The sequence below is a fragment of the Panthera pardus genome, unplaced genomic scaffold, assembly GCF_024362965.1.
Source record: "Panthera pardus isolate Hobbes unplaced genomic scaffold, ASM2436296v1 HiC_scaffold_24, whole genome shotgun sequence".
NCBI lineage: Eukaryota > Metazoa > Chordata > Mammalia > Carnivora > Felidae > Panthera > Panthera pardus.
In genome coordinates, this window is record NW_026526810.1 from 111,884,924 (window position 1) to 111,906,498 (window position 21,575).

The window sequence follows — 21,575 nt, forward strand, 5'->3', positions numbered from 1 at the left end:
GCCAAGAGGTGCTGCTTTGCTGCTTAAATGACACCTTTATTCTCCACTCTCATTGACTTCAAGATGCCTCTTCTACCTCGTTCAGGAAGCGCAGGCCACGGGATCTGGGTAGGAGCGGGGAGAGGGCAGACTCCCCCCCCCCCCCCCCCGAGGTGTATGTTGTAGAAGAGACAGGCTTGCCGTCACCCTCCATCGTAGCCCCGTTTTGGCACAGTAACACACAGCTGTGATTGTGCCAACCTTTCCAGGCTGCTCGGAACCATTCTAACACATTGTCATTTAGAACAGATTCTAGCACATCATGGCAGTGGGACGAGGCATGGTCACAGGGCTGGAGCCAGGTGAGACTGGGGTGAGGGGGCTTCCTGTGTACTGGCTCAGATTGATTTGAGCTTGTAAATGCCATTGGTGTAAGCACTTGGCCTGAAGAGGCAGCTGTTTCTCTGTATCATGGCCCTTGGGGAGCAGGGCCTTAGCTCTTTTTCTGCAGAACACAGGTCTGGAGGAGGTTGGACTGTGTGGAAACCAGCCCCAAGATGCTAATACACGGTGGGGAGACAGGCAGTGTCACCTGTGAGGTGGTGTTGCCTGTTGGGTCTGGACGCAATCATTGGAATTGCTTGGAGCTAGTTTAAATACATACTTCCTGTCATGAAAGCCACTGGGCTTCATCGCTTTGTATCCAACTGCATCCAGGCCTGAGGTTGCTGACGGTTGAGACCAGGAACCACTTACTTAGTGCAGAGTGCCCGTGTGGATCTGGAGCAGAGAAGCAAGGCCTGGAGGGTGGGGTGGGGGGTGGGGGGAAGGGACAGGAGCCAATACTGAGTGCCTGCAGCATCTATGTCTTCACTATTCAGAACTTGTAACTAAAATATTTAAAGAAACTGATTTTAAATGCAAATTAAAGGGCAAATGTTCTCAAAAGGTTCCTGCTTCTGCATTCCTTTTAGGTACCAAGATACAAATCTCCAGCACCATGATTGTCATTGGCGCTGGAAGCCACAGCATGTCCTCTAGGTTATCCTGTGACCTCCCAGACTTAAGTTAGCACAGTACTAACAGCAGAGGGAACCCTAGCAGTCTGCCAGCCAGGAAAGTGCCTGGCCTCCTCCCGGTGAGCCCCTCCAGCCTGACAGGCCACACTCTGGAAGTTGGTTCCCACCTTTGTGAAACCACTGCAAACACCAACAGACATTTGCATTTTTGTGGGGGCTTGCAGCATTTCTGGAAGGGACTGAGGAGGTTTGGCGGGGGTGTAGAACTTTATAATTTTGCATTTTGGACTTGATTGCCACATGTATACAAAGGTGTTAAGGTCAGTAAGAACAAATGAAGGTAGATCACTGGGAGGGTAAGCGGACAACCTAGGCTACAGGTGAGGGGCATATGGTGTCTAAGCTTAAACGCAGCCCGCCCAGCTCTTTCTACACACAGTCCCCACCTGCTGGTCTCACTGTGATGCTGTCTCTACGTGAGGGTCTGTCCTAGGAACGAAGTGCTCCAGGGGTAGAACTAGAGTTCTAGGTGGGGAGAGAATGGGTTCAACAAAAGGAAGAATTTGGGGATGAATGTATCCCGAGCATGGTGCTGGAAGCTTTCTCTAATAAACCTACAAAGGAGGTCAAAACGAGGTAGACTTGAAGTCCCATAAGGGACAACAGTACTCAAAACTCCAGGCCCAGCAGAGCATCAGGTGTGCAAGTGTTTGTTGCACGGATGAGGCCCAGAAGTTCCAAAAGCAACTCACGCTTCCATGCAGCAGTGGTTGGAAGCAGTCTAGCCTAACGTAGTGTAGCAAAAGGAACAGAGACTTAGGGCCTGGGGGAGCCTGTTCACATCATTAACGTCTTTGAAATGGGAGCCACCATCCATCTCGGGTCACGGGATTAGACCAGTGTTCCCACCCCCCTTCCCGGACCCTCTTCTAAGACTTCTCTTCTTACTTTATTTCCCAGGTTCCAGTGTCCCCTATGTGCCAGCACTTCCTCTCGGCTCAGAGCTGCTCTGCAGGGCACAGGCTAGCATGCCCTTCACCACCAGCCCTGCTTCCTACCTTCTAGTAGACTCCAGGCTCACTCTTGACTAAGTACGGAGTTTTCTCCGGGGGGGGGGGGGGGGGGGGGGCCTTCCAATCTCTCCTTATGGCAGGGCTGCTCTCGTTGCGTTCAGGAGGCGAGGACACCATGGGTACCGGCAGGCTTTATTGCAGGGGGAGGTATGGGCAAGGCCCAGGGAAAGCACAAACAGGCTGCCCTCCCTGGCATCCCCACCTCTAGAGTGAAGGTTGGACCTTCACAGCCAGACTGGAGAAGTGTCAGGGCGCCACCTGGTGGTGTGAGACACCCCTGGAAGGAAGGAGTTGGGGGCAGAGGTCTAGTGGCCATTTCCGTCTTGGGTGCCACACCCCCGTAACAGGATGAACCAGAAGAATAAGAGGGCCCCCAAACCTGGGGAGGCGATAGTCTTTGGGGTAACTACTTACGCCAGCTCTTCAGGGACCAGAAACATTGTGCCTCTGGCTAAAAGCGCAGACAATCCGTGTGTTTTGTCGTTTCTCACCTCAAAAGGGGATGAAGTCACAGGGAGCGGTGACTTGAGCGGACCCTCAATGAAAATGCAAACTGGGAAACAGGACAAGTGCCCAAGAAGGGAATCCTGACGGGTACAATGTGTGGTAGTGGCTTCAGCCTGGCAGCTGCACGGTGACCCCCGCTCAGACCCACGGAGTCTGCTCCCTTTTGCACCCGGGCGGGCTTGCTAGGGTAGGGAGCTCTGTTTTGCTTTCAGAATTACTCTTAAGTGGCAGAGCTGTGCATTCCTCCCTTTTATTATGCTCATCCTTATTTTCCTCTCCCGCCTTCCTTCTGTTCTCCAGAGTCTGGAATCACAGATCATTCTGTCCCCCACCTCACTCCATGCCCACTACAGACTTTTCCCTGCTTCCCCAGCCTCCCCACACCCTGCAGGAATAGCCTGGGAGGGGGGAAGAGGCCCACTAGTTGCACGCCTAAGATGACCAGGCAGGGCAGCCCTGGTTTGGGTCCACCGAGCCAGTATCCTGAGTCTCCAGAGGCGTCCCAAGAGGGGCACATGGCAGATAGTCCCAAGACCTTGCGGTCAGTTCGGCAGGTGATCGGGGCTCCGAGCTAACGCGGCAGGAGACACCCTTTGCAGGTCTGCAGTCAAGGTACAGGTGTCTGCCGAAGGCTGGACGGTGGATGGGTGGAGGGGTCCGATCTGCCTGGTGGGGTGAGAGCTCCCTGTCCTTCCCCTTCAGTAATGACCAGAAAGTGTCTCCGGGGCTGGCCGGGGGATGCCCAGGCCCATCTGGGCAGTGGCGATGGTCACTTCTGGTGCCCAAGAGGGGCTTATGCAGGAAAAGCAGCCGCCCTGTCTTCTTTGCCCGGGGGCCGCTGATTACGTGGGCCAGCTCCAGGTGACAGGCAAAGGGAGGCGATCCAGACCAGTCCAGCAGCTTCCGTGGCCCGCTCTGCCCCTCTTACCCCACCAGTTTGCTCCACTGGGTAGTACTGAAGAAGGGGTGGGCCTTGAGCCTGTTGACACCGCCTCCTCCAGCGCCCAGGCGTCGCGCAGGATCAAACTGCAGCAGCTGCGGAGAAAGCCCAGCCGGCTTGGCAGACCCTTGTCGCTGAGGCATGGGTTGACCTCAGCGGGGGTGAGGTGGTCGGTCACCACTCCCAGCTGCCAGGCCCACGGAACCCCCAGTGGTACCCCGGGGACACTAGCGGTGTCTGGCCACCGGCATACGCCAATTTGTTGTCCCCATTCACCCTCCTGCACCCACATCAGACACCCACCAGTCATGCCAGGACTCTGCCCTCCCAGCACCCACCCTGGGGCCAGGAAGCTGCCTCCTCTAGGCTGGCTGTGGCTCACCTCAGTCAGCAAGGAGGCCGCTGGGCGACTGAGCCACTCAGGCAGCTGGAGCTGGGTATGGGGCTGGATTCCCGAGGGGTGGCTCTGTGACAGTGCCTGGGAAGACACAGGGAGGGGCGCTCTGAGGAGACGACCCCAGGAACGTCTATACATCCCGGTGGCAGCCAGGATTTTACTTTCCCCTGGGCCATGTCCCACGGGGATGGGGATGGTAGTGATCGCCTTCTGCTTTAGAGCTACCCAGTGCCAGGCTGCGGAAGATGCCGGACATCCCTTATGCACGATTTCTACAGCAACCTTCAAAGTAAGTACTAGAATCCTCATTGTAAAGACAAGGAGCAGGCTCAGGGGGGTGAAGGGACTTCTGCTGGATTCAGGCTTTGAACCCAGCTCCTTCTGGCACCAAGCTTGCCAGAAGTTCTCAATCCTGGGTTGCCTTCAGGGTAGGCACTCTATCAGGAGCGGCACTGGAACCGGTCTCCTTACAGAAGAAAGACCTCCAGAGCCGGCCACGGTATGCTGCCGTCAGGGCCGAGGCAGGACCTCTCTGCGTTCCAGAACGGTGCGGCTCTGGAGAGCGGAGCGGTCTTTCAGGGGTCAGAAATTGCTGCAAGAAGCAACCAGGAGGAAGGCCAGGGGCCCTGGGCTAGAGAAGCATCGGGAGGCAGAGACCACCCCACTCTGGGGATACCTGCAGCCAGGACAGGCAGAGACCACCCCACTCTGGGGATACCTGCAGCCAGGACAGTCAGAGGCCCTGGCTGTGGGACAAAAGAGGGCACCAGGATGGACCTCAGGCCACACTCCATTCGCTCCTGTCATTCCCTGCTCAAACTGCGGTCTGGCTGCTCCCTTGCTGCCTGCCCTAACCAGCCCCAGTGTGATGCTGAGCTCATGGGGGAGGGCAGAGGCTGCCATCCTGAGCAAAGACGCCTGCAGGGGGGTCTCTGAGCCTCTGGCTGACCCAGGCTGGACAGGACAGCTGCTGGCCTGGACGAAGCGGGCCCGCTCTCCTGTCCTTCAGCCAAGATCTGGGGATTACAGCTCAGAAGGGTGCAAGTGGGGGGAATGGGCCGCGGGGAACAGAGAAGCTGGGGGGATGATTCAGCAGCCCTCCAGGAAAAAAGAGTTGTGCCCAATCCTATCCTCCCTCCAGACCTACACCCAGGCGTTCTCCAGAAACCTTCCCTGGCCATCCCAACTCAACCCTCATGTGCCTAAGTTGACAGTCTATTTCTAGCCACTAGCGTGGCAGGGGTGCTCAGTGTGTCTGTGACCTGGGTGGGAGTGACTTCCTAGGTCTCTCGTGGCCTGTGGGGGCAGGACATTGACCCAAGGGCCAGGTCTTAGAGAACCAGGTGGCCTCCACCCCAGCAAGGGCCCGTTGGACCAAGCCCAGCCCGTCCTGTGCTCAGTGACACCCACCAGGGTTCCCCACCCTGCGTAGCTACTCACAGTTCCAGTCAGCAGTTCATACAGCAGAGACCCAAAGCTCCACCAGTCACAGGCTTCCGTCGGCTCAGAAATCCCACCCACCTCTGTGGGGATAAGAACACACATGTCCCAGCCTCACCCTAAAGGGCCGGTCCCCACTCGGCTCGTGTCCTACCCGGACACGGCCCCTTCCCTCTCATCCTCAGCCGCCCCGGCTCAACCCGCACAGGCACCGGAGATCTAGGGCCCCCGGCCCCTCCCTCCCTTCTTGCCTGGCGCACTGTAGAGATTGTCCAAAGCCTCCCTGCAGCAGTGGGGCTCTACCTCCGACCACTGGCCAAAATACGTGAGCCGGATGTGACCTTCTCGTCCAGTGCACGTAGGAATAACGGTGGACAAAAATTGTGGTTAGTCATCATTGAGCAGTTGGCATGGGGGAGGGGACTCCGGGGCTTCCCCCACCAGTCACAAAGCAGGAGCCAGGGGCTGCCCTGGGCAGAGACTCCCTAGGGCCTGGCCCCAGAAGGCCCAGAGACAACCAGGTGCTCCTAGGAGCTGCCGCCCCGGAGTCTGGGTTGGGCGAGGGCTCGTTTCCCAGGCTCAACATCGGCCAACCAGACCCGGTCAGAATCCTGTGTGAAAAGGCCAGGGGGAGGCAGAGGAAGCAGATAACCTCTGAGGTCCCCTCGACTTTGGGGAACTCCCCTTCTCTGTCTGGAGGCTCCGGGGGCCCCCTCTGAGAGGCGGGGTAGGTCTCCTCCTCCCCAGGCCGGGCACCTACCTGTCTGGTCCAGAAGCAGGTTCCGGGGATTGAGATCTCGGCACAGCACCCCTTGCTCGTGCAGGGCCTCCAGAGCCACCAGTGTCTCCGCGGCCCACTGCCTCACCTGCTCTTCGTTCACGTGCCAGGCGCCCCTGCTGAACCCGGGGTGGGCCCTGTCTGCTAAGGGGTGGCTCGGACTTTTGCCTCGTCTGCAGGCCCCCAGCACCCGGACAGCTCCCTGATGAACCCAAGGGAGCCCCCACGAGGGCCTCGCGTCCGAGCTCCGGCCGGGTCCCCGTCTGGCTTGGAGGTGCAGGCGGCCACTTGGGGCCCTCAGAAGGTCCGGGGGGCAGAAAGTTTGGGTCCTGGCTGAAGGGCTACCTGCAGCCTCTCTCTGGGGATCGATGGCTGGGGGCCCCCTGGCTTGGGGGAGGCTCTGAGAAGTCCGTGGAGGCTCCAGCAGGATTCTGTCCTGCAGGCGGGCGGGTCCCAGGGGGAGCAGTGCTGGGGTCTGGAGGCTGAGGGGCGAGTTGAGCGAAGCCTTCATCCTCTCTGGGCCGGAGCCAGACTTGAGCCCAGACGGTTGGGGATGCTCCTTGGAGAGCAAGTGGGACCAGAGTGTGCCTCCTGGGCCGTGCAGAGGAGCAGCGAGCACGGGGACAGGGGAGAAGAAGAGTGTGGACACCAGGTCCCCAACTCCTGCCTCCCCCCGCATCCAGCATGAACCCTCTGCCTTCCACACCCTCACCTCTGCCCAGAATGCCCTCTGCTATACTACATGCCATGACCCATCCGGGTCCCTTATTAAAAAAAAAATCATCACGGCAATAGGTGACCCAAAAATATCTGCTCCGTGAACCAACTGCTGTCCTTATAGCTTCAGTAACCACCCTCCCACGTGGCCACGCCAAAGGAATGGGCGCAGACTAGAAAAATGAAAAGAGGCCAAGACTGGAGGAAATGGTGACAAAAGGGGACATCTGCATAAGTGCCCTCTCCCCGCCCAGGATGTGACCTCCTCAAGCCATCCCCTGTCCCCCTGGCACCGCGCACAGACCCACCACAACCTGATTCTGCCATCCTCCCCCCGGGGAAGGCTGGGACCCGTGGTCTGTGCCACACGTCTGGTGCTTGGCGCCCCCTTCTCGTACTTGGCGTTTTAAGGGGATAAAGAGGGGGGCGCCTGAGTGGCTCAGTCGGTTAAGCGTCCGACTTCAGCTCAGGTCACGATCTCGCGGTCCGCGAGTTCGAGCCCCGCGTCGGGCTCTGGGCTGATGGCTCAGAGCCTGGAGCTTGCTTCCGATTCTGTGTCTCCCTCTCTCTCTCTGCCCCTCCCCCGTTCATGCTGTGTCTCTGTCTCAAAAATAAATAAACGTTAAAATTTAAGGGGATAAAGAGGCCACGCCGAAGGCCTGGGCAGCTGACGGGGACCCCTCAGGCCCCCTCACCTTGCACATGCTCCAGGTGCAGGAAGATGGAATCCTCACTCACAAAGTACCGAAGCAGCTTAGTCATGTAGGGCACACCGTGCGGGATGATGGTCAGCCGCTCCCGGTTCGCCACGGGACACCTGGACAGGCTCTGGGGAGAGAGCAGGCAGGTCGGCGAGGGACAGACCAGAGGGTGCTCAGCTAGGGGACATCCTAGCCTGGCTTCAGGGGCAAACACGTAAGGGATACGAGCCACCCTGAGTAGCAGCTGCCTCCCCCCAGTTCCCGACCCGGCCCTCACCCCTCTCTCTCTCCACCATGGAATCCAGGCCCTCCACCCTCCGGAACAAGGATGGGGTAGTATGTGTGTTTGTCTGGGAGGCGGGGGCCGTGCTCAGGGACAGAACAAGCAGCTTGTAGATTTGGAGGGAGCATGGTCCTCAGATACAGGTTCTGGGTAGGCGGCTCCCCAGAGGGTAGGTGAGGAAGTCCCAAGGGGAATACCGAACAGCAGGGGCCAAAGGAGCACCTGCCTTTACCACGAAGGTCCCTCCAGTCACTGGGTCCTGGACCAGCTGCACCTGCCAAAGTCCAGGAGGCACCGGTCAAGGCACATGGTAGTTCCTGGGGCTCCGTGGCCCGAGCCCCAGCCTCCCAGGTGCCTCCACCAAGGCTGACTCACTCTAGGGCAGACAGGGAAGGTAGGTTTTTGTGGTGGGGTGTGCTCCTGGCCACGCCCCCACCCCCAAGCGGACATCAGTCCTGTCCTGCTTTTCCACCTTTGTTTCCTGTGGCATTAACGCACCTGCCACCTCCTCCAGGTGCCAGCCCTCGGGTCAGGCCGGGACCCCGGATCTCCTCTCCAGAGCTCTCCGGGCCCACCCTCAGGGAGCTCTATCAACAGGGTCTAATTTCCTGTCTCCCCACTGGGCTGTGCGCAACGTGAGGGCAGGGAGCACACACTGCCCGGCTCTGTGTGCCCAGAGTCCTACGCAGCGCAGGGGGACGGTAAGCACCCCCCACGTGCACAGGGAGTGATCCGTCCTGCAGGGCTTGAGGGTGTCACAGCGGGGCAGGACCTCAGAGCCAGTCACCTCTTCTGATCTCTTATTTTACAGGTGAAACAGCTGAGGCCGAGAACATAGCCCAAGGTCACCCAAGAGCCAAGCCGGACCTGGGTTGGGGGGGGGGGCACGCATATTTGGCATGCTCCTTTGGGTCCCTTCCCCCACCTGCCCCCAGTCCCCTTTTTAAAAACAGTCTTTCTCGGGGCGCCTGGGTGGCTCAGTCGGTTAAGTGGCCAGCGTAATGATCTCGCGGTTCGGGGGTTCGAGCCCCACGTCTGGCTCTCTGCTGTCAGTGCTGAGCCTGCTGGGGATCTTCCGTCCCCCTCTCTCTTGGCCCCTCCCCCGCGTACAGGCACACGTGCTTTCTCTCTCTCTTAAAAATAAATAGACATTAAAAAAAAACTGTTAAAAATCTACTCCCCTCAAAAAAAAAAAAAAATAGCCTTGAAACTTCAAGATAGCCTTCCCTGGAGGCTATCTTTGGAGAGCAGCCCTCTCCTTCTGTTGCTTTTGGTCTAGGCAGTAATATGTCAATTGTTGGGTCAAGGTCTTGTTTGGAGCTGGGCCCTTGACTCATTTCTGTGATGGGCAGGAGTGGGTCCCAGCCGGAGGAGACAGCAGGAAGGCAGAAGACACAGCCGGATGACGGGCACAGGGGAGTAAGACCAGTACCCAGATGCTGTGACTCCTTGGCTGTCTGTGCCCGGCAGCCACTCCCCCTGGTGGCAGGTGGGCGTCCCCCAGCCCCACCCCGAGGAAGGCCAGGCCACTGGGCAGTCACAAAGGCCGCAGCCTAGGACCGGGTGGGTTTAGATCCTGGGCAACTACACTGATTTTCTCATCTACCAAAAGGGAATTACAAATGCCCGCCTTCCCTCATCCCTGGTGGGTCGAAGCCATAAACAGAAAGGCCCTCTGTGAATATAAAGCCAGGAGAATGCCAGTTAGCACATTTGCCACATCACCCTGCCTCGCTGAACCTCAGAAGTACCTCCTTTAGTCAGCGGGACGACTCAAGCATAACGGCAGCCCGCACCTGCCACATAACGTGCCCTCAATAATCTGTAGTAATTGTCACTGATAAGGTTGTAGGGAAACCCCACACTGGCTATAGAGCACTTCTTCTGTGCTAAGGGCTTTCTATAGGTTATTTAATTTTATTTCCACAGTCCTACCAGGTCAGCGTTATTAGTGACCCAGTTTATTGATGAACAAGTTGAGGTTCAGAGAGGTTTTGTTACCTATAGTCCCACCGCTAAACAGTAGTAGAGCCAGGATTTGAATGCAGGCAGGGCTGATCCCAGAGCCCCAGAGACTTAACTGCAATGGGGCACAGCCAGATGACCATGGCACCTGCCCTCCCCTCTGGGCCTCAGCTCCCCCATCATCAGTGCCCTTCCTGAGGCAGCAGTGACACATGCTTTCTGACCACCAGAGGTCTCTCCTCCAACAGCCAGAGGTGGAACCCAGCCTGGCCCCAGCTCCTTAACCAAACTGGTGCAGTGTTTGAAAAAGCAAGCAAGAAAACCCTGGGGTCATTTAGAGAATCGAGTTTCCCACAAGTACTGACACCCTGGATAATTCCCCACCGTCCCTTGCCAAGTGGGATTCCCTACCACCTTGTCCTGGCTAAGGTCCTCTCACACAGAGTCCAAAAAGGCAGCAGTGAAGGCTGGGGAAGCCAGATATAAAACTTGATCAGGGGCGCCTAGGGGGCTCAGTCGGTTGAGAGTCCAACTCTTGACTTTGGCTCAGATCATGATCCCAGGGCCGTGGGATTGAGCCCTGCATCAGGCTCTGTGCCAAGCACGGAGCCTACTTGGGCTTCGCTCTCTCTTACCCTCTGCCCCTCATATATATGTATGTATGTATTACGCACACACACACACACACACACACACACACACACACACCTACCTATCTAGAAAGAATTAGACCGAAATATTAATAGCAATTATCTCGGAGCTAGGCAGGATGATGAGGAATATATACGTATATTGCCTTAGTTTAAAATAGCTCAGGGGCGCCTGGGTGGCTCAGTCAGTTAAGCGTCCGACTTCGGCTCAGGTCATGATCTCACGGCTCGTGAGTTCGAGCCCCACGTCGGGCTCTGTGCTGACGGTTCAAAGCCTGGAGCCTGCTTCGGATTCTGTGTCTCCCCCTCTCTCTGCCCCTCCCCTGCTCATGCTCTGTCTCTCTCTGTCTCAAAAATAAATAAAAACATTAACAACTTAAAAAAATAATAAAATAAAATAAAATAGCTCAAAAGTAGCAGGGGCATTTTCCCATTAAAGCCAGCAAACAAAAACACCCCCTTCCTCTTGTGCTCAGGGCTATAGGGGGACCAGAGCACTAGTCGCTCGACTTCTACGAGCCTCTGTTTCATTCTCATAATTGCAAGACAACTATTTTAAGTTTATTTATTTATTTTGAGAGAGAAACAGAATGAGCTGGGGAGGGGCAGAGAGAGGAGACAGAGGATCCGAAGTGGACTCTGTGCTGATAGCAGGGGGCCCAACGTGGGGCTCGAACTCACGAGCTGTGAGGTCATGGCCTGAGTCGAAGTCGGACGCTTAACCTACTGAGCCACCCAGGTGCCCCTGTAAGACAATTATTAAAAGGCAGCACCGTCTAATAGAACGTGAAGGAAATATATATCTGCACTGCCCAATACAGAAACCAGTGAACATATGTAAGGCTATCAAGCCCTTGAGGTGTGGTTGGTATGAATAAGAAGGAGAATATTTAATTTTAACTTAAATAGTGTTATGTGGCTAAGGACTACTGTATGAGGCTGTCCAGTATAGTGCTTTTTTTCCCCCAGGGTGACTGAAGGGGTTTAACGCAACAGTTTTGCAAATAAGAACGTGCCGTACTAATTAATGTCAGGCGACTATTGCTATTTGGAAGGTGGAGGGCAGTTCTGGGTGCCCTTTTCACCTTTCTATAAAGAGAATTTTTTTTTTTTCCAGATACCCACGGAGTTCTTGGGACCTGGAACAATTAAAGCTCTGGTGAAACACATTAACCCTTTTTTTCAAAATGCCCAAAGTATCAAAATCCCAGGAAGAATCTCTCATGGGGCAAACAAGTCCAAAAGTTTCAAGCAGATTCTCAAACTCCAAGGCCCACAGGGGCTGGCCTGTGAACCAAGGGGACAGAGCAGGGACAGGAGCAAACCAGGGGACTGGTGTCCCAAAGAGGCAGCCCCTGGGGCGCCTGGGTGGCTCAGCCGCTTAAGCGTCTGACTCTTGATTTCGGCTCAGGTCATGATCTCACGGTTGTGAGATGGGGCTCCGTGAAGGATGGCGTGGAGTCTGCCTAAGATTCTCTCTCTCTCCCTCTCCCTCTGTCCCCCTCTCCCACTCGTTCATGGCTCCTTCCTCTCTCTCAAAACAAAACAAACACAGGCAGCCTCCCCCACCACTCCTGGCTGCCACGCGAGATTGTGAGCCAGCGTTTCCAAATCTTCCAATTTTGCAGGAGAAGCAGGAAATCTGGACTTCTATACGAAACCTGCCAATTTTTAAATGTTGGTAACTAATGATAACTCTAAAAAACACCCCTGTGTTTGAGCCAAAAAAACAAGAAGTGACTTGGATGGCCTTCTTTTTCTTCCCCATCCCTGGCTCCTAGTGGAGGCTCAGCAATTGTGTGGTGAGGTCTCTCAGGCCCCCCGTGCTCCCTGAGAGCAAACCCCCAGGTATTCTTATCAGAGGCCTATCTAGTCCCTGACCCACCTGCCTAGACGTTCCCAGCAAACCCTCTACCCCTGCCAGTACCTCTTTAGCCCCCAGGGGTCCCTAGGGACCCCCAGCCCAGTTAACCTAACAACTGGCCCTCCAGGCTTCGTGAGCAAGCCCTTTGCCACCCCCTGGCTCTGTGGACTGCTGGCCCGCGCTGCCCTCCCGCCCGGATGTGCCTGGGCAGCGTTGCAGAATGGAACGCATTGATAGCACATCCGGGCCCGGCTGCAGGGACCTGGGCCCAGTGGCCCTAACATCTCTCCTAATTTGGGGAAGATGGTGTTCCTGACTTGGAAATGAAACCGGGAAAGGAAGCAGGATCTCAGGAGGGAGGTGGAGTAGGTAAGCCAGGTGCCCAAGAAAGGGTAAAAAAAAGAAAGAAACTCAGCCTCAAGGCAGAATGGTTGGGCTTGGCCTTAGTTTGTGCTTTCCATCCACCCAGACACGGGCCTCAGAACACTGGATTCTGAAAATGCTTTGCATATGCGTGTCCGGGGGTTAAACAAATTCGGGAAATTCTATCATAGACCTCCTTCTTGGAAACTCATGGTATACACATTAGCATCCTAAAAGCTCTGCAAACTCCTAAAATTAAAAACAAACAAACAAAAAAAAAACAAAAAAAAAACAAAGTCATGTAACTTTAACTCACAACCAAACTAACTTGTTTGACCTGGAACCCCTCTGTCCACAACACCTGTAGTTCAGTAGGATCCCACAGGGGGAAAAGGTGGTGGCAGTCACCTCCCAGCCCCTCTGTGGGAGCGGCTGTGCTTGGCTGGGGCCACACAGACTAGTGCTGTTGGAGGGAAGGCATATGGAAGCTGGCCGGGCCTTGGCTGACAGACTGGGGCCTGTTCCAGGGACCTGGGAGGAGCAGCTGGGGGACGGCTGGGGGACGGGAAGCCTGCACGCCCCATCCCCCTCGCTCTTGTCACTAGCATTTACAGCCATCAAACACGTATCAAAAATTTTAGTGTGTGCCAGGCCTTTCCCAAAAATTATTTCATTTTAGTTCCCACATGCCCCCTTGAGGGCTGGAATCTTACCCCACTTACACATGACGAAACCAACGGGAGGGGAAGGGGTTCGCTGTGGCCATGCCGTGCACTGAGCAGATGTCCTTTGTGGGCTCCCAGGCCCGGCAAAATCCCCAAATCCCCGGAGGAGTATTTCAACTCCAGATTCCTGGGCTCAACCCTGGAGATTCTGACTCAATAGGCTTGGGGTGGGGCCCAGGCATCTCTTTTCAGGAAGCTTCTCAGGTGATTCCGATGAAGGGTGGTGTTGAGAACAAGCCCTTTAGCAACTACTCAGGTGTTGCCTGGGTCCGGCAGAGGGCAGTTGAATATTGGTTCAGATCTCATGTGACCCCACTGTCTGTCCTTCCGAGTCCCCCACTCTAATGACTGTCCCGCGTACAGGCTGGGATGTCAGCTCCTACCTTCCTACCTGCCTCCCAGTTAAGGCAAAGGGCCTCAGATGGGGTCAGCACGAGGGTGGGGGGTTCCAGGAGGGAAAGGGCAGAGCTGCCGAGGCCCCTCTGGGAGCTGGGACCCTCTGCAGGGCAGGCTTCTGGATTGGAGTGCATCCACCACAGGAACCCCTCAGCTACCCCTGATGGGGAGACCCTGGCCTCGGCCTGGGGCGCAGAGTGAGGAGGAAGGGGAGTGAGCAGGGCTGTGCATGCTGGGAGGGCTCCCTGCCGGCTGCTTGTCCTGGGGCTTCTGTCTTGAATCTCTGAGGGTGTGGCTTTCAGTCTGAGCCAAGGGCTGTAGAAAAGGGACTGTCTGCCTCTTCTGTTCCCAATTTTCTCTCCAGGACCTGACTGATGTGTGCCGGGGTGGGAGAAGGGTGGGGAACCACTGGACACAGCTGCTCTCCTCCCCTCGGACCCTCTGACCCCTTTCGGGCCCCTTCTGGAAGAGTGGGGGTAGCTGTTCTCTCTCCCCACCCACCACCCCCATCTGCATACACCGCCTCCTCCCCACCCGCAGCACCCCACTGTGGCTGTCCCCTCACTCACCTTCTCGATGACCCCGACCACCCTGCAGCCCCTCAGCTGCTCCAGGGCAGAGCTCAGTGTGCGGATGGGCCGGAGCCTCAGGCTGCTGAAACCCTGCGGAGGAGGGAGACAGACCACACAGCCTCAGGGCCCAGCCCCCCTCAGGCACTGCCTTCTCACCAGGCCCTCCTCCAGCTGCCAGGACAGCTGCGGGCACAAGGGGCAGAACCAGGGTACAAGCAGCGTCCCCCCCCCCCCCCCGCCCACCTCACAGGGAGCGGAGAAGCCGGCCCCGACTGGCAGAGGCCCACACCTGCCCAGGGTGGTCACCCCATCCTCGACACTCGGCCCCCAGGCAGCCTTCCTCCAAGACCCAGGGGGTTCTCAGGCTTCAGAAACCCTGTGTAGGAAGGAAGCCCCATCCATAGGAGGCAGGCGCTCCCAGGGAGGGGGAGAAAGCCTGGGACCGTGTGGGTCTCAGGGAACACGCCTCGAGGACCAAGGCATGCGGCCCAGGCACCTGCGCTGGGGAAAAGCAGCCGAATAAGACGCAGAAGAGAAAATACGTTTACAATACTGCAGTGTATTTATCGAAGAAAATCCAAGTATATAAGTGGACCCACGCAGTTCAAACCTGTTTCGTTCAAGGGTCAGCTGCACTCACTGCAGCTCAAACAGAGCTCAGTTCAAGCTCAAACAGATGTGGGAGACTTTGAGTGTGTGTGTGTGTGTGTGTGTGTGTGTGTGTGTGTGTGTGTGTGTGTGTTTACCCCGTGTGGGGGTGAGACTGGCCTGGAGATGATTCACTAAGTGTTTGAAGGGAGCTAGGAGTGTGTGGGAGACAGAGGAAGCCTGGGGAGAACCTGGCACGCACAGCCACCTGCCCTGCCCTGCCCTGCAGCCGGGGATGTGAGGTGACAGCCATCTGGCCCTGGCCGGAGGGGGCCGGGGGCGTGGCTCAGCTCTCTCTCTCCAGGGCCCTCAGGCCTTTGGGGAGCAGTCCCCCTCACCGTGCCAGGGCTTGCTCCTCCTCCCAGAGTCCTCTGCAGGTGGCAGTTGAAGATCTCCTCGGCCCGCCGCAGATACTTGGTAATTTTCAGCTTCACAGCCTCGCGTCGCTCCTTGTTGGGGTCGACTGTGGGACAATGGGGTCACCGGGACCCACCCCGGCCTTGGAGGGCTGGGGTTCTGGCTCCCTCTGCCCACCCCCTGCCCTCCACAGGACAGAGTGCCTACTTGGGAGGCCGGCCGCAGACTGTTCCCCAGCCCTCGTCCGGGTGGGAGACGGGCAGGTGGGGAGCGGAAGATGGGGGGAGAGGCTGGGAACCGTGGTCACCCTCAGCCTACTGCACTTCACAGTTGGCACCCACCACCTCGCTGGCCTGCTGTCACACCCCCGGAAAGAACAGACTGGGGATTTCCGCATCCGTTTTCAGAGAAAGGAGACAGAAGCTCCCAGAGAACGTCCCTCTGTCACCTCTGGTGCCCAGTGTGAAAAGGCCAGAGTGGGGACTGGGATTGGAGGACAAACTAATTCACTGGGCAGTCTGAAGCTCAGGAACTGGGGGTCTCTTTGGCAGGGGGCGGGGTAGGAAGCCTGAAGCAGGGCCCGACTCCCACCCCCAGCCTGACCACCCTCAGGGATCTCAACCTGGCCACAGGGCCAGCCTCTCCCCCCGGCTTGAAAATGCCTCACTTCGCCCCAAACAGGTTGCTCTCTCTGGAGGACCACCTGGGTTCGGCTGGACAACATACCTACTGTTCTTCAGTGCTCAGATGAAAGTTTTGACTTCTAGAAAATACCCTATGCTAGCCCAGCCTGGCCTCAATTTCTCTCTTCTCTCCCCTCACTTCCTCCTCATTGCTTTTCCCACCTGAGATCATAATTATTAATTGTCATATGTATCCTCCTCCCCCAGAGGGCAGGAGCCCGACACTACTCCAGGGACAGGCGCTGGGTCAAGCACCCAGCCTCTGGAGCCCAGACTCTTCAAACCTCAGCTTGCCACTTGATAGCTATGGAACCTTAGGCAAATTATTTCACTGCCTGATGCCTCAGTTTTCTCATCTGGAAAATAGGAAAGAGGGCTCGGTCGGTTGAGCTTCAGACTTTGGCTCAGGTCATGATCTCGCGGTCTGTGAGTTCAAGCCCCGCGTCGGGCTCTGTGCTGACAGCTCAGAGCCTGGAGCCTGCTTCGGATTCTGTGTCTCCCTCTCTCTCTGACCCTCCCCTGTTCATGCTCTGTCTCTCCTTGTCTCAAAAATAAGTAAACATTTAAAAAAAATTAAAAAAAAAAGAAAATAGGAATAAAAATAGTTCCTATAGGGGTGCCGGTTAAGCATCCGACCCTTGATTTTGGCTCAGGTCATGATCTCATGGTTCCTGAGTTGGAGCCCCGCATTGGGCTCTGCACTGACAGTGCAGGACCTGCTTGGGATTCTCTCTCTCTCTCTCTCTCTCTCTCTCTCTCTCTCTCTCTCTCTGCCCCTCCTCCACTCACGTTCTCAAAAAACAAAACAAAAGAAACCTTAACAAAAAATTTTAAGTTTTTCTCTTTTAATGTTTATTTATTTTTGAGACAGAGACAGAGTGCGAGCAGGGGAGGGGCAGAGAGAGAGGGAGACTCAGAATCCGAAGCAGGCTCCAGGCTGCGAGCTGTCAGCACAGAGCCCGACTCGGGGCTCAAACCCACGAACCGTGAGATCATAACCTGAGCTGAAGTCGGCCGCTTAGCCAACTGAGCCACCCAGATGCCCCAAAACTTTAAAAAATATTTTTTAATTAATAAAAAAAATAGTTCCTATATACTTGGAACTACAACAACATATATAGTAATTTCTGTTACCGTGAGGCTCAAATGAATTAATACAGGGAAAGCCCTTAGACCAGTGTCTGGTATATAGGAACTGCTCAATAAACGCCAGCTGTTAATACTGTCCTTCCCTTGGGGCGCCTGGGTGGCTCAGTCGGTTGAGCGGCCAACTTCGGCTCAGGTCACGATCTCGCGGTCCGTGGATTCAAGCCCCGCGTCGGGCTCTGGGCTGATGGCTCAGAGCCTGGAGCCTGCTTCCGATTCTGTGTCTCCCTCTCTCTCTGCTCCTCCCCCGTTCATGTTCTGTCTCTCTCTCTCTCTCTCAAAAATAAATAAACGTTAAAAAAAAAATTTAAAAAAAGACTGTCCTTCCCAGCAGGGCCAGCCTAGAGCCCTGTTCACTCAGCACAGATGGACAGAGCTCGGGGCAAGCCCTAGGCTGGCCCTTCCCCACTGGCCCTCGTCCCTGCCCAGCCCAGCCCTCACCGTGCACGCCTCGCAGCAGGACGTCCACGCCGTTCTGGTAGTGGTTGAAGGCGGCCTCGTAGTCCTCGCTGACGTCACGCTCCAGGGCCAGCCGGATCTGCGTGGCTGCATCTACTAGGTAGTCACGTTTGGTCACGTCCGGGGCCCCGGGAGCCACCAGGCTGCGAATCTGCTCCAGGTACACACGGGCCTGGGACCGTGCGCGGGAGCAAGGCTCAGGCTCCAGGCCTGGGCCAGGAGGGCACTCGCAGGCCACCAGGCTCATGGCTGTTGTCCTGCAGCGGTGACCTGAAATAAACAGATGCTTTAGGGAGGCCCCAGCTGGGAACAACACCCCATCTGCCTCCTGATTTCCTCCACTGAAAATTGGGCGACTAAGGGCTGGAGGGATCAGAGCTAATGTGGGTAACATCCCTCCACCGAGCCAGACCTTTTGTAAACGGTAATAATAATAGAATAATAACCTGCGCAGGGCTCTTCCTTTCCATTCACATTCAGATCAGCAGATATTTTTTGAGGACTGAGAGAACTGAGGGCACTTGTGATCCAGAGTTGCCCTCAGAGTTGTCTCCACAGACAAACTAGCATCTACTACACGGTAAACATATGATGGCCGCACACTGAGGCTGTTCCTCACACTGTTCCCTCCATCCTGCCTGTTCTCCTGCTCACACTCCGCCTACAGGAATCTCATTTATCCTTCAGGGTTCGGTGGTGGCACTTCTCTGAACAGAATAAATGGCCCCCGCTTTATTTATTTCCTTTGGTGCCAAGGTCAGCCAAGTGAAAACTCCCCACCTACACACACACAGAGTTAGGCACAAGGCCTGGCCTTAAAGCCTGTGGGCCAATGAAATGACTGAGTGGCAGATTCTGGATGGAGTTAGAGGAAGGAGGATAGGATCAACCCAGCCCTAGGGAGGGGGTGGCCCTGTCCTCCAGGCTCTGAGTAGGACAGGGAGGCCACGTGGCCTCCAAGTACCTGACAGCAGCTCCTCCCTGAGCAGTGTGTGACACGAGTGGCCAAAGAGATAGGAGCAGTGGCTTCAGGAAAGGAAAGGGCTCAGAGAGAAGCCAGCAGGGATGCCTCTGCCCCCTACTGCAGCCTCAGCGGCACCTGTGCTCTCTCAGGGCCCATTGGGAAGGGCCTGCACTTCCAAATCTAGGCCACTTGTGCCTCTGTAGAGTGAGGGAACAGATAGAACAGGACGGGGAGTGGGGCGGGGAGGGAAACCCACACCCTCAAGCCAGAGGGGCCTGAACCAAGGCCAGGCCGCAGCCCCGGGGGGGGGGGGGGGGGGGGGAAGGGGGGCGGTGGAGAGAAGGAGGGAGGGAAGCCGCACTCTCCTTGCTCCGCCCTGCCACCGAGAACATACAGCCCTGAGGCCTGTCTTCGGGGGTACCGAGGCCGATGGGCTGGGCTGCTCGAGTCGGGCCCCGGCCTCAGGGGGCCACCCTGCCGGGCTCTGTCCTGCGGGGCAGGGGTGCGGGGCCGCGCCTGGACACGGGAAGCGGCGCGCCCAGCCTGCGAGTCCCGGCGCGCAAGGTGCGCCGCGCCGCGCGGTCGGGCAGAGGAAAGCGGGCCGGGGGAGTGAGAGGAGGGGACACCGTCGCCTGGAGGACCGGGGGATGGAGGAGGAGCCGGACAAACCCCGTACCTGCCCGAGCCAGGAGCTCGGTCCGCGCGGACAGACCTAGCCCTGCCGCCACCGCCCCTTCACTCCGGCGGGCGACCGTGAACCACCCGCGGCCGCCTTGCGCCCTCCAGCCAGGTGCAGGGGTCTGGCCGGGTGCAGCCTGGCCATTGGCTGCAGATGAGCTCATCCTCTAGCGTGTTAGAATAAACCACCAATCAGCACCTGGCTCCGTTTCTGCCGGCTCTTAAAGCCCCAGTGTCTGGTGAAGAGGGGCGCTGGGAGAGGGAGTGAAGATAGGGGACGGAGGTGGGGGGCGGGGAGGCGATTTAAGAGAGTGTTGCGGGGGAGGGGGTTCATAATCACCCAGGGTTGTGGGAGGGCCTGCTTGAAAACTCTAGGCGGGCTAGAAAACGCGCATGCCACTTCCGGGACTTTTCTCTTGATTTCATTCATTCAACTATTCGATACTTTTGTATTGAGCCACTACTATGCGGGAGGAAAGGGATGCTGAGATACAGCGCTGGAATAGTCAGTCTCTGCTCACGTCTTCAAGGGATTTACAGTCTAGGGAGGGACACAGATTAAAGAACTAAAGAATACAGTTGATATTTCATTCCAGTTGTGATCAGAGCTGTATGAAAGAAGCACCACAGGGCCTATGAGACTTATAACAAGAGGAATAACCTGGTCTGGGGGTGAGAAGGCTTTCTGGAGGAAGTTATATCTGAAGTGGGCATACAGACCTCGCCTGCACCCCAATGCTGCCTGGACTCATACTGTCCTTACTTAGGGCACTTGCTCTCCCCCACATACCTTACCATACAGTTCCCCTTTCCTGAATCCCCACACCTCCTCCCCTATCCTCACTCTCAGCCAGAGACATGCTTCTTCCTTCCCTTGAAAACACTGGGGTTCTCTTCTCTTGCTTGCTATCTGCCCACCTGCCAGGTCTGCACCCACATACTGCCTCCCGACCTCTTCCCACAGATGACCTGTCTGTGCCCTATCAAAAGCCAGCCTTCCCCCTGGGATCAACCCTGTCCCATCACCTACTCAAGGACACGGCTGCAGCAATGCTCCCCTCTCTGTCCTGCATCAATTTTTGACTCCCATTGAATCATTCCCATCGGATACAAGCATAATGCTGAGTCTCCCATTTTAAGAGCAAGGTGAGAAAACACAACAAAATAAAACCACTCTTGGCCTCACTTCTCCCTCTATCTACCACCCCAGGTTTGCAGCAGAGCTCCTTGACCCAGGTGATCATCCCTTTTTCCCCAGGCTTCTGGACCCACACTCTCTTGGTTGCTCCTGTCTCAGTTCCCAGTCTCCTTTGATGGCTCTTCTCCTCCTCTCCAGCTTCTGATGTTATAGCAGCCCAGGGTTCAGTCCTTAATGTCTTCCTTCCCTCTATCCTTACTCTCTTGATGAGGATTGCACTTAGTCTCACGGTTTTAAATAGTATCCTTCCACATGCTGATGATTCTGTATATCTCTTCTGTATCTCTTAGCCTTCACCTTTCTAACAGACTTACATAGTTCATAGTCTAATAAAACCTCTCAAATTCAACAAGTCCAGAACTAAAGCCTTAAAACAGAGCCCACATTTTGGAGACACCGTTTGCAAATCATTTATTTGATAAGGGTCTAGCATCCAGAATATATAAAGAACGCTTACTCTTCAACAGTAAAAAGACAAATAATCCGATTTAAAACGCACAAAGGGTTTGAGCAGACTCTTCTTCAGAGAAGATATACAAACGGCCAGTAAGCACTTGAGAGGATCCTCAATATCATTAGCCATTAGGGGGATACAAATTAAAACCACAGTGAGATACTATTTCACACCCACAAGGATGGCTATAATAAAAAATATGGATGATAACAAGTGTTGGCAAGGATCTGGGGAAGTTGGAACTATCATAACATTGCTGGTCAGAGTGCAGTGCAGTTCCTATGGCAAGCAATTTGATAGTTCTTTAAAAAGAGTTACCCTGGGGCGCCTGGGTGGCTCAGTCGGTTAAGCGTCCAACTTCAGCTCAGGTCACGATCTCACGGTCTGTGAGTTCGAGCCCCGCGTCGGGCTCTGGGCTGATGGCTCGGAGCCTGGAGCCTGCTTCCGACTCTGTGTCTCCCTCTCTCTCTGCCCCTCCCCCATTCATGCTCTGTCTCTGTCTCAAAAGTAAATAAACGTTAAAAAAAAAAATTAAAAAAAAAAAGAGTTACCCTATGACTGAGCAATCTACTCATAGACCTACCTATACTCAAGAAAATTAAACACATATGACCACATG

General features: G+C 55.9%; 1 protein-coding gene and 1 long non-coding RNA gene across 3 annotated transcripts; both read right to left on the minus strand.

Annotated features, from left to right (window-relative positions):
• Window positions 1–15: 15 nt before the first annotated feature.
• On the minus strand, window positions 16–2,111 carry LOC109253844 (uncharacterized). The gene is made up of 2 exons (XR_002074552.2): window positions 2,057–2,111; window positions 16–1,515 (listed from the first exon to the last, which is right to left on the minus strand). It is a non-coding gene; the product is annotated as an uncharacterized LOC109253844 (long non-coding RNA).
• Window positions 2,112–2,187: 76 nt separating this feature from the next.
• Window positions 2,188–19,439, minus strand: RPS6KL1 (ribosomal protein S6 kinase like 1). 2 transcript variants are annotated; one of them, XM_019427169.2, is made up of 11 exons: window positions 19,303–19,439; window positions 17,645–17,932; window positions 15,356–15,480; window positions 14,367–14,459; window positions 8,061–8,108; window positions 7,546–7,678; window positions 6,116–6,724; window positions 5,607–5,696; window positions 5,356–5,438; window positions 3,901–3,996; window positions 2,188–3,652 (listed from the first exon to the last, which is right to left on the minus strand). In XM_019427169.2, exons 2-11 carry the CDS (start codon window positions 17,907–17,909, stop codon window positions 3,503–3,505), a joined length of 1,692 nt encoding a protein of 563 aa, XP_019282714.2. In that variant the 5' UTR covers window positions 17,910–17,932; window positions 19,303–19,439; the 3' UTR covers window positions 2,188–3,502. The 2 variants fall into 2 exon arrangements, with proteins under 2 accessions (XP_019282714.2, XP_019282716.2); XM_019427171.2 differs by having other exon boundaries at window positions 2,188–3,613; window positions 19,303–19,437.
• Between the last annotated feature and the right edge of the window lie 2,136 nt (window positions 19,440–21,575).

Bases quoted from the DNA above. Each gene is read 5' to 3' on its own strand.
- RPS6KL1 (XM_019427169.2), bottom strand. From the start codon at position 17,909: ATGAGCCTGGTGGCCTGCGAGTGCCCTCCTGGCCCAGGCCTGGAGCCT. The intron at 8,109-14,366 runs GTGAGTGAGGGG...GGACTTTGGCAG, and splicing joins TGGTCGGGGTCATCGAGAAG to GTGCAGCTGGTCCAGGACCC. The intron at 5,439-5,606 runs GCAAGAAGGGAG...TTATCCCCACAG, and splicing joins CAATCTCTACAGTGCGCCAG to AGGTGGGTGGGATTTCTGAG.